General features: G+C 42.9%; 1 protein-coding gene across 1 annotated transcript in view; it reads left to right on the top strand.

The window, feature by feature from the left end:
• Positions 1–2034: 2034 nt before the first annotated feature.
• The window catches only part of LOC310708549 (cytosolic phospholipase A2 epsilon-like), a 47997-nt gene continuing 30995 nt past the window's right edge, over positions 2035–19036 (top strand). Inside the window, exons 1-3 of the mRNA XM_083507092.1 lie at positions 2035–2141; positions 2473–2505; positions 14420–14495. Coding sequence (XP_083363218.1) covers positions 2115–2141; positions 2473–2505; positions 14420–14495 — 136 coding nt within the window. The 5' untranslated portion in view covers positions 2035–2114. The remainder of the gene's footprint in view (positions 2142–2472; positions 2506–14419; positions 14496–19036) is intronic.

Here is a 19036-nt window from a genome sequence, read left to right as displayed (position 1 = left end):
ATTCTGTATTAATAGTGGAACATTCTGGATTAATAATGGAAAATTTCCAACTTTCCAACTTGAGACTGGTACACTATAGTCAATGGGATTTCCTTCCATGTAAGTAAGTTTACTATTAGTTGCTGTGTTCAGGGAACAAATGGGCAAGGCACAGAAATTCAACTGAGTTGACAGAAATAAGACAAGTTGATACATGAGCCTAAGGTGGCCCCAAGCAATTATTTGCATATGTTTCTTTTCATGGATAAGGAAGACATTACGCTGCTTCTACCTGCTATGAAGTAATTGTCACTTTTAACTGTGTTGCAAAAGCTTGGTAGTGCATCAATAGAAAGAAGGAGCTATCCTTCCTGGGTAATATATCTCAGGAATAGCCAACATGGTGCCATTCAGATATTCAGACTACAACTTCCGTAGCCAGCAGGGACAATGCTCAGGGATGATGGCCATACATCTTGATTTTCCTGGAATTCACTTCCGAAAATGGCGTCCTGGATTATTTTTTAGAAATCCAGCAAATGTCCGGAAAAGCTCAAAAAATTTTGTAGCTTTTACTGAAAAAGGTCAACAACTTTTGGGTTTTCCTTTAAAAAGTTCAACAATTTTTGAGGTTTCCTAAACATGCAGGTGCTGTACTTCAGTCCCATCCTGGTATAACTGTGTGATGGAGGTGCTCCTATGATATACAGTGGTACCTCGGTTTTCAACCGTAATCCATTTCAGAAGACCGAGTTCCGAATCATTCGGAAACTGAAGCATTTACTTCCGGAAAACTCAATATGGAAGCCACGTAGTGTGTTCGACTTCCAAAAAGCTTTTGGAAACTGAAGCATTTATTTCTGGGTTTTCAGTGTTCGAAAACTGAAACATTCGACTTTTGAGATGTTTGAGAACCGAGGTACAGCTGTATTATTAATCACCTTCCACACAAGAGTCTCAATGTGATGTACAATAAAAAATAGCAAAACACACACAAACCAGTTAAAACCACAAAAAGCAAAACAATACAAAAATGCCACCCATGGCAGAGATCCATTCAATCAGCTGGAAAAGTCCACTGGAACAAACATGACATCCATTTTTTTTCTGAAAAGTGCAGATAATGGGCACCTGTTATTCCTGGAGGGGAATGATGTTCCCTGGTTCATCATGGTGCTATTATATGGTTTCCTGCAATATGAACGTTTTTATAGACTGGACTGGTGTGCCACAAACTGGACAAAATTCAGAACAAGATAAGTGATTCTAGACCTGTATTAATTTCAGCTGACTAGGTCTGTGTACATGTTGGCTAAATGCTTACTAATATTTTGTACCCACTCAATCCGAAAGGCCTCATATTTTGGCCATTAAGACTTTTGGCAAGCATTGAATCTCTGTAGTGGGGAAGTAGATGATTGTGTTACCCAACTCCAAGCCTTCTCTATGTCCTCATCACATTTTCATAAACACCCCCAAATATGGGAGTATTCTCTTTATCAATGTTCTATAAAATCTTTATTGGTTAAGTCTTGTTATGCAGATTAAGGGCTACGTCAGTCAAACACCTGCATTTTTCAGTGGAGGAAGATCGTGGAGTGGCCATCAACAATCTTTCTTCTTTGCCTTTACTTAAATAATTTTCCAAACATTTATTTGCACATTTAAGGGTTCCCCATTCTCAATATGCTGAGAAGTCCAGGGGAAAAGATACAGGGATACAACCACCATCTTTGTATTGGGTTCCCACAAAGAGGTCCTTCACCTCAAGCTGCTTCATCTCCAGGTAGTTCACACAGCTTCATTTAAACAGCGTAACTTTCCTAGACTTTGAGAGCTCATTACACAGGCTGAATAGTTAAATTGATGTTCTCATCAACCAAGTTGTATGGCCACAATGACCTATAGCCACTTAAGTCACAACATGGGGACCTTCAGCATCAATTAACTCAAATGACTGGCTTCAAGATACTGAAGGAAATAGGGAGGGAGCTATTTTCATTCCTTGGAATTCAGAAAGGGGTGGGGTCATGAGTCACTTGCTCATCTACTTCACCCAGGAGGCACTGTCAGCTGTGAACTTTATCACTCAAGCACCACTTCGAGCAACTGGATCATATGCAGCAGATACCACGATGGGGGCTAATTCAAGTTCACCTGAGGTAAGAAAACTTTGCAAATCAAGCCAAACAGCCTGGGCTTGTAGGAAGCCCGTTCTGAAGCTCGTTATGCGTACTTTCAAATGTAGGTAGAACGTGTTTGAGCAACTTGACAAATCCACAGGTGCTGTACTTGCTTGAAAGAGTTGCCTTTCATCTCTGCCCTTTTGGTTTGATTCCCTTTGGTACATATAGCCTGAGAGCGAGTGAGAAACCTTACAAACAATTAAACAAACCACTCTGGTAGGAGAGCTGTGAAGTATTTATGCATGTAGGCGGAACTTGTAACAACACTGAGTGGCTATTTTTAATCTATTTTTCTTTCTTTCTTTAGGGCTTAGCAAATAATCGAAATTTGGCAAGACCGGTATGTATGAAATGGGGTAAACACCTTCAGAACATAAGTTTGTTATGATGTGTGTCAGGGGAGTGGATATTAGGATGAAAACGTGACATAATTTCAATCACAAATACAGTGTATAGATGGATAAATGCTGATTGTTGTGGTGGTCCACCAGATCTTACCAGCACACTCAGTTTCTTACTTTGTTCTTGGGAACTGTTCTATTTTCAAAATGTCTCTGATTATAGATTTTTTTCCTCCTCCTTTTTGTTCCTTTCTCAATTTGTTTCATGGAAATATGGCTGTATGTTAGTATATAAGGTTCTACACAGTGTTTTCTGTTTAGGGGCATTCAGGATTTATCCTGAGAATATTAGATTTAAAATATTCGGAACTTTAAAGATGCCAGATAGTTTGTCTCAAATGAGAGCAGCATTTCATTCAGTGGGTTTTACACATGAAAAGCAGGCTATAGTGCAACTGTAAAAATTATATGGAAAAGGCCTTTCAGAAGCTTATCTTTTTATATTGGGAGATGTACTGAATCCCATCTCCCCCCAATAATCCTCCCCAGTGCTGTATCAAAGTTGCAAGAATAAAACCAATAAATAGCAATAATATGTAATATGGGGTACACTAATTGGGGTGTTACTTCCTATTGTTTCATTGAACAAGTATGTTTTTGTACTGATGAATGGTGACCAGTGTTGAAAACAACTGAGCTACCCCTCTTTCTCTGAGAATTGGGAGATGCTCTAATAGTGGTGGCTAATCTCTGGTCCTCAGTGCTTTTTTTTCTAGAAAAATAGGTGCTCACTGTGAGGCTGTTACAGTATGTGCCACACTTTTTAACAACAAAAAAAGAGGTGCCGGTATTGCGTACCCTTGAGTACCCCCTGAAAAAAAAGCACTGAGTCCTCCAGATATTGGACTCCAGGTCCCATCATCCCCAGCCAGCATGGTTAATGATGATGTGAGCTATAGTCCAGCAATATCTAGAAGGCTGCAGGTTCTCCATCCCTGTATCAGAGACTCAGGAGTGTGATGATAATGCCTTGTGTAGGTTCCAACACACCTGTTTTAGTTATTACAGTGAAGATGGACAAAATTCAGAATTATTTGTGTGCCCAGCCGCAGAGTCCCCCACCCGGTGTGCCTAGCTATTGAGTGGGAAATGAATGGACACGACAACTGTCTGGGATTTAAAATTAATAATAATAATAAATGTTTATTTATACCCCACCCTTCCCGGTTCAAAAACCGGGCTCAGGGCGGCTAACAACAAATTTAAAACACTTAATTATAAAAGCAGCATAAAATACAGTATAAAAACATGAATAACAATAAAATTCAAAAATCAATTTAGGGGAAATAAGCATTAGATAATCCCCAGGGCTAGCTGGCTGAATTGGTCCTACTTGGGCCAGCGAGGAGGCCAGGGGAGAATTAGCTGTGGGGTCTCAGAACAGGTGATCTTCATAAAAGGGGAGGGGTAGGAAAGGGAAGGGAAATAAAAGATCAGGCTGAATTCAAATTAAAGGCCAGGTGGAAGAGCTCTGTCTTATAGGGCCGACGGAAGGAGGTTAAATCCTGAAGGGCCCTGGTCTCATGGGACAGAGCATTCCACCAGGTCGGAGCCATCACTGAAAAGGCCCTGGCCCTAGTGGAGGATAATCTGACTTCCTTAGGGCCTGGGACCTCTAAACTATGGTTGTTCATGGACCTTAAGGTCCTCTGCGGGGCCTACCAGGAGAGGTGGTCCTGTAGATACGAGGGCCCTAAGCCACAAAGGGCTTTAAAGGTCAAGACCAGCACCTTGAACCTGACCCTATACTCCACCGGGAGCCAGTGCAGCTGGAAAAGCACTGGGTGAATTTGCTCCCATGGCAGAGACCCCGTGAGGAGCCTCGATGCAGCATTCTGCACCTGCTGGAGTTTGTAGGGCAGCCCCGTGTAGAGCGAATTACAGTAGTCAATCCTGGAGGTGACCGTTGCATGGATCACTGTGGCCAGATTGGGGCGGGAAAGGCTACAGCTTTATTGATTTCACATATAGGAAGCCTTGGCACAGGTATTGGGCATATATCCCTCTCAGCTCCGCCCCTGCTGGGGGGCTGAGGCATGACAGGGTCTATTCGGGGGTGAATCCATCACAAAATGCAGGTTTACACAGATGGCCTCCAAATGCCGAGGGAAGCTCTAAGGCCCACTAGCCCTACCAAGTGGCTCTTGGGACAGAGACTCTCCACCAGACCCCTCTCACTGCCACAGAGAACAGGGGCTGGGTGAGTCACCATTTCACCACACCCAAATTGGATGAAAGACTATAGGATTCCACTCAAGGCCTAAACCGCCAAAGTTGTGACCAGTGCTAAGGGGAAGGCGAAATTTGCAAAGCAGGGAAAATTCATTCCCAGCTCTGAATACAGCAACTGTCAAAAGACCACAGCAAAGCCCTCCTAGCTGAAAAGGAAATGTTAGAGCAGTAATAAACTATTAATGAAAGGGTGGGTGATGCTCCCGGCCGACTGGATGCTGTGCTGAGAGGTTGGCTGGGCAAATTGATGGAGGATGGACCCAAAGGAACCTTGCCTCCCTCAGGTCCACTCCCCATCCCCCCCCCCGGGGCCGGAGCAGATTGGCCCCTTTGAATGGACGGGTTTGGCGGGAACCTGTCAGCATCTGCTGCAGCTGAGGGGGACAGGGAAAGACAGCTAAGGTAGCGTGGCGTGTCTGGGGGGAAAAGGAGGCACCGTATCAGGCCACATGCACTGGGAGGACGGTAAGCGGCCATTCTGTACCACTTCTGTTTGCCTGAACACCTGCTGTAAATCCCGAAATGATTCTGGCCATATTGAAGTCCTCTGTAGTGGTGGAAATATCACAATATTCAGCAAGAATGGGATTATTACTGATATGAGGCCTATTGTGTTCTCCTCTGCCCTCCCATGACCATCTCACAGGAGGCAGAGCAGGCATGAGTTGGTGGAGGTCTTTAAGCAGAGGCTTGACAACCATATGTCAGGAGTGCTCTGATGGTGTTTCCTGCTTGGCAGGGGGTTGGACTCGATGGCCCTTGTGGTCTCTTCCAACTCTATGATTCTATGATTCTATGACCTGCCTCCTTGGACAGCCTCATTCTTGCAGATCCCCAAGTATTGGGGGCTGAACATCTCCATTGGTGAACCTGCTCTACTCAGAAAGGGTCCCCATGTGATTTAGAACCTAATTCTAAAAGAGGGGGCTGCAAAAATAGCAATGGAGACTTGTGAGAGTATTGGGGGTCAGTAGGCTCATAACTGCTTTCCCCCTTGTATGACTGTAATCATAGGGGGCAGGGGGATTGACAGAAAGTACACCATAATGGAACATCTTGGCTTATACAGATTGCCAAATTAATATTCAGGGTGTTCACAGACCCCAAGATTCACCATGTATTTGTTTCGGGGTTGTTGTTGTTTTAATCCAATCAATTTCTGAGTTGCTTTGAGCTCTCTCAGTTTTGATCTGTGTTTCAGTTTTCAAGCTGATTTGTACAAAACGAAGTTCTGTGATTCCCCACTGCAGCTGAATCGAAGAAGGAAAGGGGCGTTCACGGGCCGCGCTGACCTTAAATTACCCCAAGCCCCGCCCCTGCAGCCAGCCGATTGGCTGGCCCAGGCAAATGATGCGGCCCGAGGATTCCCTAGATCGCGCGGGGCTGCAACCAGCCCCACGCGGGTGAAGGTGGGCGTGAGCCCGCAACTCCCCCCTCCTGATGTCGGGAGTGGCTTTCTGTGATTCTCCATTCACTATAATGGGGAATCTAAAAACAGCTATAACTTTTTCCTCTTTGGTAAAAGTGGATGAAATTTACTGGCACAGGATTACTTTCAGAGTGCATTAATCCAGCAAAATTGCAGACAGGTTCCGTGACTTTTTGTGGGGAAAGAACATAGATTTTTCTAAGATTAAATTAAACTTTTAAAAATATCCTCTGCTGCTGTGCTTTAAAAAGAAACCAAGAAACTCAGAGCTCTACAGTGCTCTGTAGGCAACATTATGGACAACCTCAGTATTGAATAGCTCATGACCTCAGAGAAACATACCAATTTATAGGGACACATAGATACAAGGTATGAGAAATTTCAGAAACAAGGTGTCATGAGACTTTGTTTGGCCCCAATGTAGGAGGGCTGTTGACACCATGCTTCCACCTCAATCCCCCCCAATTTGTTTTATTTAACACCCACACAGAACCGATGCACACCCCTAACTAACATCATAATATAGTAGTAATATTGCGGTTTCCTTGGGATCAGCCTGCTTCATATATGAATGTTTCCTAGGAGATGGAACTGAAATAGGCTTTTGGTAAGGGTAGAAAAATATTGAATCCAATCAAGTCTAAGCCTACTCTGCATTAGATGCCAGCCCACATGCAAACTCCTCAAGATGTTCTGTGATGTGATCTCAAAGCTGCAAGGTGCTCATTTAGCGGTACCCTGAGTGCCTTCCATCAGCTTCAGCTGGTGGCCCAGCTATGTCCCTATCTGGACAGGGATAGCCTAACTCAGGCATAGGCAAACTCAGCCCTCCAGATGTTTTGGGACTGGAGACTGGAGAACTGCAGGTTTCTCACCACTGCTTTATGCAAAGGATGCCTCTATGTGAATCTTGCCTAGCTGCAAGTCTAACCATGGCACTTCAAATTCTGAAGATGCTGGAATGGGCCTCCCAAATTAAACAATTGTATTCTCCATTCACACCAACGTTTTCAGCATGCAGGGCCTCATTGGTAGATCTTAAAAGCCTTGTGGGATCACGCAGGGGAAGACATGGCCTAAGGTAACTCAGGGATTCAACCATGTTGGGCTTTAAAGGTCCAATTCAGTCTCTTGTAGCGAGTCTGCAAATCACCTGATTGTGTTCTTTGCAGACCTCAGAATGTTTACTGGGCATTGCTATAAATATCTGATAGATTGCATTTGCTTGATGTTTCACAAGTTGTGCAGGCCTAGCATAAACTGAGGAAGACATCGCGTATGGTTTTGTGGGCTTGTTTGTTCCTGGTGTACCAATTTGCACAGAGATTGAAGCATGTTACTTTAAATTAAATATGGCATCAAGGCACCATTAAGTGTTGTGGGGGGAGGAGTGCTTTTGGATAAATTCAAGATTAAACATCAAAGAAGGTTTAGTTTTAAGACCATTTGTTGGATTGTCTATATCGCTTTGGAGTGGCTGGAAAATAAACCAAGCTGCTTCTTAAAAAACTGAGAATGACTTAGAATTTGAATTAGCTCAAATCAAATCCAAAGAAATTTTCTGGGGGTCATGCCACCCACCTTTTGTTGTTGTTGTTGTTGTTGTTGTTGTTGTTGTTGTTGTTGTTGTTAATGTTATGAGTTCCCGAGTGTCATAATTCTGAACTTCAGCATCTTACTTATGTGCTGTTTTATTTTTTGATTATAACCAGAAATAGGTGTCTGGTTATAATTGAGGGCTGTTGTATGCTTAGGGTTTTATAAGAATGACTAGTGTTTCCGGCTTCCCAAAAGCCTTGGGAAAAGAACTTCAGGACTCACTCTCTCTCTCTCTCTCTCTCTCTCTCTCTCTCTCTCTCTCTCTCTCAGTTTTTCATTGGGTTTTATCAAACCTCTTGACTTGACAAGATGTCACTCTATATAGCCATGTTGGGTGGGATTGATGGGAGTTGTAGACCAAAACATCTGGAGGGCACTTGGTTAAAGTAATGCAAGCCTGTGTAGTAAGTGCAAATGATACCACTGCCTATTCCTCAGCAAAGTTACAACTGACACAAAGTGTTGTGAACATGTTATGTATGGCTGCTGGGAGGCTGTAAACAGTGAGGTCAAAGGAAAATGAAATGCAGAAGGCATAGATGGTGATGATTAAGTTATTAGGAGTGGCAATCCATGGTTAACAATGGCAATTCAACAAGAGGCTTGAACAGTTTGTTTAAAAATTCTTATTGTTTTTACTCTTATTCTTAATCTAATTCTACAATGTTGTTGTTGTCGTTTTTGTTGATGACGATTGGCTGTGTTATCACCAACAACTGTTTTCTGAATGGCCACTGTTAGTAATGCAATTTATCATCATACAGTCATACCTCGGGTTACAGACGCTTCAGGTTGCGTTTTTTTGGGTTACGGACCGCCGAAACCCAGAAGTACTGGAACGGGTTACTTCCGGGTTTCAGCAGTTGCGCACATGCAGAAGCGTCAAATCTCAACCTGCGCGTGCGCAGACGCGCCGCTGCGGATAGCGAACGCTGTGGCTTGCGAACGTGCATCCTGCATGGATCATGTTCGCAACCTGAGTGTCCACTGTACTTAATTTTCCTCTGACCTCACTTTTTACACTCCTCCTCTCTAAACCATATGTGTCTCTACACACCTGAAACTCAAGCTAACAGTTACTGTATTTGATTAACTAGGCTCTAGACTACAAAAGATAAAATCAAAATCCTTCACAGTCCCACAAGACTCTGAGCTATATCCAATATTTCTTGTCCAGTAGAGCAAAAGTACTTGCACTGGCAGATGGGTGAGTTTTAATGTTGCACAACAGAGGGATTGAATGCAACACTTGCACAAGCAGGAACTCATTCTGCCATGTTTCACCTTCTCTTGCACAACAACATTTTGCCAGTGGAACAAGAATAGTGCAAAGTGACTTTAATTTACTGCTACATTAGATAGAATCCTCCTTGTTGTTTTTATTGAAGAGACTAATGCAGTTACTGCTTTAGAAATGGAAGCTCTTTGAAATGATCTATTAAATTGCATTTTCAGTCTGTGTTTTCACAAGGCACGGTATATTGTGATTATAATAATTTACATTATAACAAAATAAAGTGCAAAGCAATCTCCTACACAGATGTTGCATGCTTCCTTTAAGCCTGTGTAAACATTATAGTTCACTTTGGCTCCAGTGTTCTCTCAATGCTAATGTCTGAAGTCGTGTACAAATAATATTGGCCACAATCCATATCTATCCCATAGCTGCTTGAGAGATGTGATTTCCCTCAAGCCAGCTTCCATCCAATTTGGCAACTTAAGTCACATTCATTTAAGTCACATTTAAATTGCGGTTTGTACATTTGAGATAGCCATTGCACATGTGCATTACTTTGACTGGAGCATGCCCAGTGCTCATGTGCACACATGTAAGCACTTCTTTGTGGGTGTGAATGGCCTAAATGGGTCATCATAGTCATCTTCATTTTATTTACTTGTTTTTTTGCATATGCTGCTATCTTGCAAAGTTCAATTATAAAGTAGCTTTTAGTGATTAAACTTTGAATAACGCTTTCTGTGTGATGCTTCCAGTTTCTTTTGGACCTAATTTGTGGTTCAGTATATTTAAATAACGAAATAAATGGTGATAAAAACACAACTATAGCAGCATCCTGTCCACTGTAGACCATCCAAGTCCAGGACTCCAATGCCTTGAAACCAAAACATTTATTCCTAGCAAGTTCAGTCCAGTGTATTTCTGCCTGTTGTACCAGGTTGGGGGACTACTGATGAGAAGCCTCTTATTAGCTGAGGCATGTCCAAAGTCTGTTTTGGTTTAATCAGGCCCCTGCGGCAGTTTATTTCCTGGGGTAAAATCCTAAAAAATTCCCAATAAATTCAATCCTAAAAAAAGGTAAACAACTTTGGTTGGCCCCATGGCCCTTCACTTCATCAAATCTGGCCCTCTTTGAAAAATGTTTGGACACCACTGCTTAGCCTCTTTAATATCCTCTTGAAACTGTCCTAATGCCATTTTTCTTTTTAAGGAAGGGGGCTTTAGTTTGTTCTCCCCCTCTCATTGCCTTTTTAAAAATACAAAATAGTACATGAAATTGTAAAATTCCATAAAAGAGAAGTTTTTATGGCATCACAGCAATGTGCAGAGATTATTCAAGGGACAAATAAGAGATTATTCATTATTCTTCACAAGGACAGGGCTGGGGAACCTGTGGCCTTCCAGATGTTGCTGGACAGCAGGTCCCATCATTATTTATTATTACCTTTTTATTTATTACATTTGTATACCGCCCTTCATCCAAAGACCTCCGGGCGGCTCACAGCATCATCCCTGACCATTGACTATGATGGCTGGGACTTGCCAGAGAAATCCACAAATGTGGTTTAGGTTTAAGGATTAAAACACAATGAACTCTTTCCTAGCTAAAAATAAATAAATTGAGAAGCCAAGTAGCCTGATTCAAAGGGTAAAGCTGATGGCTAGCTGCTGGAACAAACGTTTGCAAATGTTCTGCTGATTCAGCAGAGCTTTTCCTTTCTCCTCAGCTCAGTGTCCTGTCAAATCCCCAGAACCCCCAGAAGAGCGCATGGGGAGAGGAGAGGGGACGCAGAGGTGGTGTGTTCCGTTTTGCAGGTTGAGGCAAAATGAGAGCATGCCGCACGCCTCTGCTGCCCCCCTGCCAGCAGTGCCACACCTTTCTTACCTGAATGAAGTGACCATGAAGCGCCGGCTTCCAATGAGCGCCCACAAGAGCTCACCAAAATCCCCTGAGATCTCATGTGTTCTGTCACCTTAGTGAATTTTACCCTCAGCTTTGTTTGATTTTTTTTATATATAAATATTTTTATTGTTTTCACATTTTCCTTAACATCCATATTTTATATCTTTTTTTACAACTTCAATTTAACCTTCAGACCTCCTCCCTTCCCTCCACGGGTTTCTAAAATAATTCCCAATTAACTGCATGTATTAATATACCAATTCTGAATCAAATATGCAAAAAAATAATAATCTTATAATAAACATTCACAATACAAGCTCTTCACAATTCTGCCAATAATTTTAAGTGCTTACAATGGTCTTTTAAATAATTCAAATATTTACTCCATTCTTTTTCAAATACTTTATCTCCTTGGTTTCTGATCTTCCTTGTCAGTCTTGCCATTTCTGCATAGTTCATTAGCTTAGTTTGCCAATCTTCTTTTGATGGTAGTTCTTCTTGCTTCCATTTATGGGCTAGTAATATTCTTGTTGCTGTTGTTGCATACATAAATAATTGTTTGTCTTTCCTCGGTAGCTCTTCTCCTATTATACCTAACAAAAAGGCTTCTGGTATTTCCCAGAACACCTTTACTTTATCACATACCCACCACATATGGAAAAGAGTATCTTCCTTCTTTTTTACATTTCCAGCAAACATTTGAACTAGTTCTATACATCTTTGCCAGTTTGCTTGGTATTAAATACCGACGATACATCATTTTCATATAGTTTTCTTTCAACACACAGCATGCAGTCTTCTTTAACTTTTTTTAAGCTTTATGTTTGATTGGCTAAACTTGCACTGCTAGTCCCTCACATTTCCCTCACATTTCATATTAGTAATAATAATAGTAATAGTAATAGTCACTATTAGTAATAGTCACTGGCAAACAGTGCAACAGAACATGACAGTCATGGCTAATTCACATGGTGATTTCCAAATGGATAGCTCTTCCCATCAGGTTGGACATGGTGCGGTAATTCCGTCTTGTGATGTCAGCATGACACCACAGGGTTTGAAATCCCACCATATCTTGCCTCGTCCCAGTTTCCTAACAATTCCAGCAGTATGTTGTGAAGCACCACACTAATTCCAGCATTGTGCTGCAAAGCATTGCACCACATTGATTATTGTGTGGGAAGTTCACCGAATTGAAATTCAGACCACAGAGGCAGAACAACATAATGAAATTGGGCAATTGAAGGAGGCGGAGAATTCCTTTGTGATTCATCGAGTAGAGACTTCTGAGCAAATCAGTCAGGCTCTGTGGGCTCATGTTTCTTTGGTTTGTCTCCATTGTGTTTTAGCACGAGCCTGAGGAAACGTAGTTTGCAACAACAGATTACATCATCGTTGTTTGTTTATGTTATTATTTATTAATTTGCTATACCAGCTTTCATCTGAGGATCACAGGGTGGTTTACAATATAAAAACACAAAAATATCTAACATAATTACAAACAAAAACCATAACCTTTCCCACAGTTTCAAAGGCCATAAAGGTAAAGGGGCCCCTGACCATTAGGTCCAGTCGTGGCCAACTCTGGGGTTGTGGCGCTCATCTCATTTTATTGGCCGAGGGAGCTGGTGTACAGCTTCCGGGTCATGTGGCCAGCATGAATAAGCCGCTTCTGGCAAACCAGAGCAGCGCATGGAAACGCTGTTTACCTTCCTGCCAGAGTGGTACCTATTTATCTACTTTCACTTTGATGTGCTTTCGAACTGCTAGGTTGGCAGGAGCAGGGTCCGAGCAACGGGAGCTCACCCCGTTGCGGGGATTTGAACCACCAACCTTCTGATCGGCAAGCCCTAGCCTCTGTTGTTTAACCCACAGCGCCACCCATGCCCCCTTTAAAAGGCCATAGATGGTTAAATTACCCAAAGGCCTGAAAGAAGAGGAATGTTTTTGCCTGGCGCCTAAAGATATTGCACGAAGGTGCTAGGCGAGCCTCCCTAGGGAGGGCATTCCATATCAGGAAGTCACTATTGAAAAGACCCATTCTTGTTGTGCCACCCTCCATACCTCTCATGGAGGAGGGACCTGAAGAAAGGCCTCAGATGATGATTGCAGAGTCCGGGTAAGTTCATAAGGAGAGAGGTGGTCATTGAGGTATTGCGGTCCTGAGCCATTTAAGGCTTTATAGGTCAAAACCAGCATTTACAATTGGACCCCTGCTCTTCCCAGGCACATCTCCCCTCAAGAAAAAAAACAACAGTAACAAAACCCCACATATTTTTTTAAAAACGCACACAGAGTTAAAACAATTGTAGCAGCGAAGCTGCCAGATGCACAGATATGAACTTGTGCAGCAAGGAACAAGCTGTTTTGCTTGTTGTCACTGATAGACTCGTTTTACTTTTAATGAGTCCAGGAGGCTGGAGCCAGAGTCAGGGCTGTAGCAGTAGCTGAGTCAGGAAGATTTCTGGAGCCGGAAGCCCAGTGAGCTCAGTGAGGAGCTATTAACCCTGCAAAAGCACAGAGGAGTCGGAGACTCATATATCCAGCTCCTTCTCTACCTGCTCTTACGCTGAGCCATTGTTTGCAGCAGGGCCTCCCTTCTCTACCTTCCCCAAGAGTGTGTGTGTGTGTGTGTGGAGATCCCTGCTTTGGCAAGTGTTGCAGAGGGCTCACTATCAAAGATTGGCTCCCAGTATGTTTCCGAGCGCAATTCAAAGTGTTGGTGCTGACCTTTAAAGCCCTAAACGGCCTCAATCCAGTATACCTGAAGGAGTGTCTCCACCTCCATCATTCTGCCCAGACACTGAGGTCCAGCGCCGAGGGCCTTCTGGCGGTTCCCTCGCTGAGAGAAGCCAAGTTACAGGGAACCAGGCAGAGGGCCTTCTTGGTAGTGGCGCCCGCCCTGTGGAACGCCCTCCCACCAGATGTCAAAGAGAAAAATAACTACCAAACTTTTATAAGACATCTGAAGGCAGCCCTGTTTAGGGAAGCTTTTAATGTTTAATAGGTTATTGTATTTTAGTGTTTTGTTGGAAGCCGCCCAGAGTGGCTGGGGAAACCCAGCCAGATGGGTGTGGTATACATATTAAATTATTATTATTGTTATTATTATTATTATTAAAGAGGAGAGGTCTCATAAGGACTCTCCTTGGCTAGAAATGACACTCAGAGAAATGTTTCCTGCTTGGGGTTGTGAGGCTTGACTCTAATAAATTTCTGCTTATTTGTTTCTCTAACTCTTTAACACTTTTTTCTAAAATATGCAATACAAACAGGGCAGGTGTTTTGTGAAGTACTGCATTGCATCAGTGAGAAATCACCAAATTGCAGAAGCAAAACTTTCCCCCGTTTTATGCTATGTCATTCATTTCCCATCCTATTTGTATATATGCATGTTAATGGGCACCCTCAAATCCCCATGTCCATTCATTGATTGTTGCTTTTTTATATCAGCACAAAGAAGAAACTCCTTTCAGACTCCTCACAATAAGAATACTGAGAGCCAGGAATATCCAGAAGGCAGATCTTTGTGAGTATCTCTGTTGCTGCCAAATATTCCATCCTTCTAGAGCTGGGTGGGCAGACTTGCAGATCTACTTTGTTTTTGCTAGAACCCTGAGGTTGATCAACCACAGCCAGGTACAAAATTGTGGCTCAGCTGGGCAGCCATAGGCTGTGTACACCTTACCAGCTTAACATGCAATGAGGCTTTTCTTTTTCTCAGTCCAGATTGAAGCTGGTTTTTTTTTGGGGGGGGGGGATGCATCAAAATACCACACTGCATAAGAAATGCCAGGATAGATACAGGATATGTATGGATTGGGGCTAATGTTGTGTGCACCCTGCTTCCCAAACCAGGGGTGGGAGCGCACTGTATGCAGAGTAAACAGAAATGTGTTCCACTTAGCCATATGCTAAGAATTAAGGAACAGGATGCCTTTGTGCACATGATCAAACTGGAAATTTGTGATTAGTAGCACAGTTGAGCGCTCAAGCCTTTTCACAGAAAAATCCACTCCAGAAGAATTGAAGTTGTGGCAGAGACTGTCATAGCTTTAAGAAATATGGTTTATTCACATATTTACAACATCAGTCTGCATGGAGAGAGTCCAGATCTTACAGCATGGTCATTTCAAGTAGGGCTTGAACAGGAGTCAAAAGCATCTCTCCCAGCCCGCCAGCCTTCAGCCATCCTGCCCAAGATGGATCTCTGTCTTTTTTTCTCCCCCTTCTTCCCAGCACATCTTTCTAAAGACACCCTTTTCTTGTCATCTCACACCCAGTTACCCTGGCAATCCTCTGTCTGCCCAGGCCCAAGATTCCTCTTAGATGGGCTATTTATTTATTTATTTATACATACCCCGCCCATCTGGCTGGGTTTCCCCAGCCACTCTGGGTGGCTCCCAACAGATTAAAAACCTTTTGTCATGTTAATGCCTCTATCCCAGGTGAGGTTTAGAAAGGAAGCTTAGCTTGTATTTTTCCACTGGCCTGCAATCTTTGCTTCAGTACTCCAGATAATGAAAATTTTACCATTTATTAATTTCTAGGGTTTTTGGGGTCCCCAAAATGTATAACACTATTGTTGAAGTTGCTACTGCTTTGGTAAATTGAGCATTCAGTCTTCATGCAATGTCTGCAAAGGGTTCCCTTATTTCTGGAGTGGGTCTATCGGCAAGAGAAGACTTGTCATGATCCCTCAAGATCCTGCTGGCATCTATATGATGAAGGAGGAACATGGACTGAGTCAAGATAGACCACCAGGGTCATCTGAAAGATACTTTCTACTTGACCTTACACAGGGGTAGAATTCTGCCCACACTGCCACTTCCCTTACAAAGCTTGCACAGTGGCAGCTTCTCACCAAAATCTTATGAGATTCTGTGCACACCGTGAGGTCTCGTGAGGTTTTGGTGAGATCCCGCCAGAAGTTGCTGCTGCCTCTACTCCTACTCCACCAATGGAGGGAGCAGTGGGTTGGAATTTAGTGAATAGGAAGGCCATGATGCTTCATTTTCTTCTTCTTCTTCCAAAATCAGGATTTGTATTTGACACCAAAGTGCTTCAGAACAAATCAAGCTGTTGTCTGAAGTACCAAATCAGGTTGTGAACTGAATCTTGTGGTTGGTGCACACCCCAGTTCCATACAACAGTTATCATTGCAAAAGAAATCCACACTGTCCACCAGATTCCATGAACCTTCAAATGACAATTCTCATCCATCCTTTCTGAATAATGTTTGATTGTCAAGGGAGTCCTTTAAAAACAACTCCATTGAAAGAAAACAAAACCTAAATATATGAAGCCCCATGGAAAAAGCATCCTTAGTTTTAATGGCTCCCCACCACCCGATCCTCAAAATATGGTTCCTTATGGAAAGGTTTGTCTTCTAGGGTTATATGTAGAAAACAAGTTATTTCTGGTTTCGTTGCAAATGTTTGGCCCTGGTTATCTCTGTGACTTCCTTTCATTTTAGACACCTGGGGCAGACAGATATGTTGCCCGACAGGCAGAATACTTCATAGCTATTAGGAACATGATACAGTACGTGCCCCAGTGACTCCACCACACTTTGTTTCCTGCTTATAGAAATAAGCCAAGTAATGACTTATTAATTGTAACAATGAGTCAATTGCCACTCTGTGGCATTACAGAAACATGAAACATCTTAACATTGCTGTTTCATATATTGTTACATGGGGACGGCAGTTGTGTCATTTGGCAGCAACACAGGATCCAAAGGCAACGTTTGATTTCCTAATCCTGCCACCCACAGGGCGAAGGAGAAGGTGATCTGCTTTGACCAATGGTTTCACTATGCTCAAGTAGGAATATTGAGTTTTCATCCTCTAGTCCCACATTCCTGCTCCTCCTTGCTTCATGGGATAGAGCCTTCTACCCTCACCCCACTTTTGGACTTCAATGGTCATGCTCACGTGTCATAATGACCAAGCCCAGTTTTCTGGTTCATTGTGGTTCTTCCTGTGTGTCAGCAGCATGCTGCTACATGCTCCGTGATCATTCCCATTTTGCTGCTCACCAGGAATGAATGGGAGAAACAAACTAGGAAACCACAAATAAGCTTGGCTTCCTGTTTCCTCACATCTGAATGCTCCCCCCTTCCCAATAAGCCAATTTGTTATTGTCTTATGGCAGCCTTTCCCAGCCTGGAGCCCTCCAGTTAACTTAAGGAAGTTCATGGAAGAAAATAATAATAATAATAATAATAATAATAATAATAATAATAATAATAAATTTTATTTATATCCCGCCCTCCCCAGCCGAAGCGGCTAACAACACTAAAATAGTGCAACATTATAAAAACATCAAAGAATTAATTAAAATCAAAATTGATGGCAACCATAAACTAAAGTATTGTAAAGATTGCCAAAGGAGGGAGTCAGGCTGGGCCCTGACCAAAGGCCTGGTGGAACAGCTCTGTCTTGCAGGCCCTGCGGAAAGATGTCAAGTCCTGCCTGGCCCTTGTCTCTTGTGACAGAGCGTTCCACCAGGTTGGAGCCGCAGCCGAAAAAGCCCTGGCTCTAGTTGAGGCCAGCCTAACCTCTCTGAGGCCTGGGACCTTCAAGATGTTTTTATTTGAAGACCGTAAGTTTCTCTGTGGGGCATACCAGGAGAGGCGGTCCCATAGGTACGAGGGTCCTAGGCCGTATAGGGCTTTAAAGGTTAAAACCAGCACCTTAAACCTGATCCTGTACTCCACCGGGAGCCAGTGCAGCTGGTATAGCACCGGATGAATGTGATCCCGCAGCGAAGACCCCATAAGGAGTCTCGCCGCGGCATTCTGCACCCGCTGGAGTTTCTGGGTCAGTCTCAGGGGCAGCCCGGCGTAGAGCGAGTTACAATAATCCAGTCTGGAGGTGACCGTTGCGTGGATCACAGTGGCTAGGTCAGGGCGAGAGAGATAAGGGGCCAACTGCTTAGCTTGGCGGAGTTTCTCATCCCTTTCCTCCCTCCCTCCCACCAGCTTCTTGTGCTCCAGCCTGCATTGTTTATAAAGGCCCACAACCCACCAGAGGATTTTAGGGGCACAGCTGGCGATGGGGTAAGGCAGGTGGAGGCAAGAGGATTATTTCCTTCTCTGAGCTTTCTTGTTTTTGGATCCATGCTGATGAGCATTAGGTGGGATAGAAGGGTGGGGATGTGGCTTTTAAAATTAACACCCAAGGTATTACATATTCAAGACAATGCTAAACGAGTGTGACTCCTTTAAAGATTGCAGCCGCCAAGTGATTCATTATTGTTGACTTACATTGCTACGTGGCAATTAATTACCAGTCACTGGACACATACGAGTTCAACACTCTGCAAAATGTCTTTTCTTGTACATGTAAAAATGCAAAGCTCTTAAGTGCTGGCTAGTGATGACAAAATGATATGCTTATTAGGAAAGAGGTGATGTAATAGGAAGCTGCAATTATGTAAGAGGGAGACCTAAAGATTGAGACAAATGGTACAGGTGGATTCTTTCAAGCCCTTTATGAACAGGTATTTTTAAACCTTTGGCAAAAAGTATATAATACAGATCGTATATAATATCTATATAAACAGTATATATTATTTACTGTATATAATAAGATTTAAGGACACTGGAATTTTGGCTAGTTTGGACATTATTGTTGCATGCCACCCCAATCTCTGTGTGGTGTGAGATTACCCAAGGTTTGGTTTCTTCAGAATAATGGACAGCGGTGACTGTGGTGTCTTTATGATATATGGTTTATTTACACATATATACAACCTGAACCTATGATGGAGGGGCTCACAGCCTTAATACCCCAGAAGGCCTTGATTCTCTCTGTCAGGGGTGCTTCTCAGCCAAAGGAATACATAAGGCAGATAGTTAAATATCTGTTGTCAAAGATAACACAGTCACTTCTACAGCTCTGGATATCTACACACACCAGTAGTAGTAGTAGTAGTAGTAATAATAATAATAATAATAATAATAATAATAATAATAATAAATTATTTATATCCCGCCCTCCCCAGCCAAAGCTGGGCTCAGAGCTAAAGTGGTGTAGCATGGGGATGGCACAAGGGCAGTTGTCT

The sequence above is a fragment of the Podarcis liolepis genome (genome assembly GCF_965112155.1).
Source record: "Podarcis liolepis genome assembly, chromosome: 1".
NCBI classification, from domain to species: Eukaryota; Metazoa; Chordata; class Lepidosauria; order Squamata; family Lacertidae; genus Podarcis; species Podarcis liolepis.
This window is presented reverse-complemented; position numbering and strand designations above follow the sequence as displayed.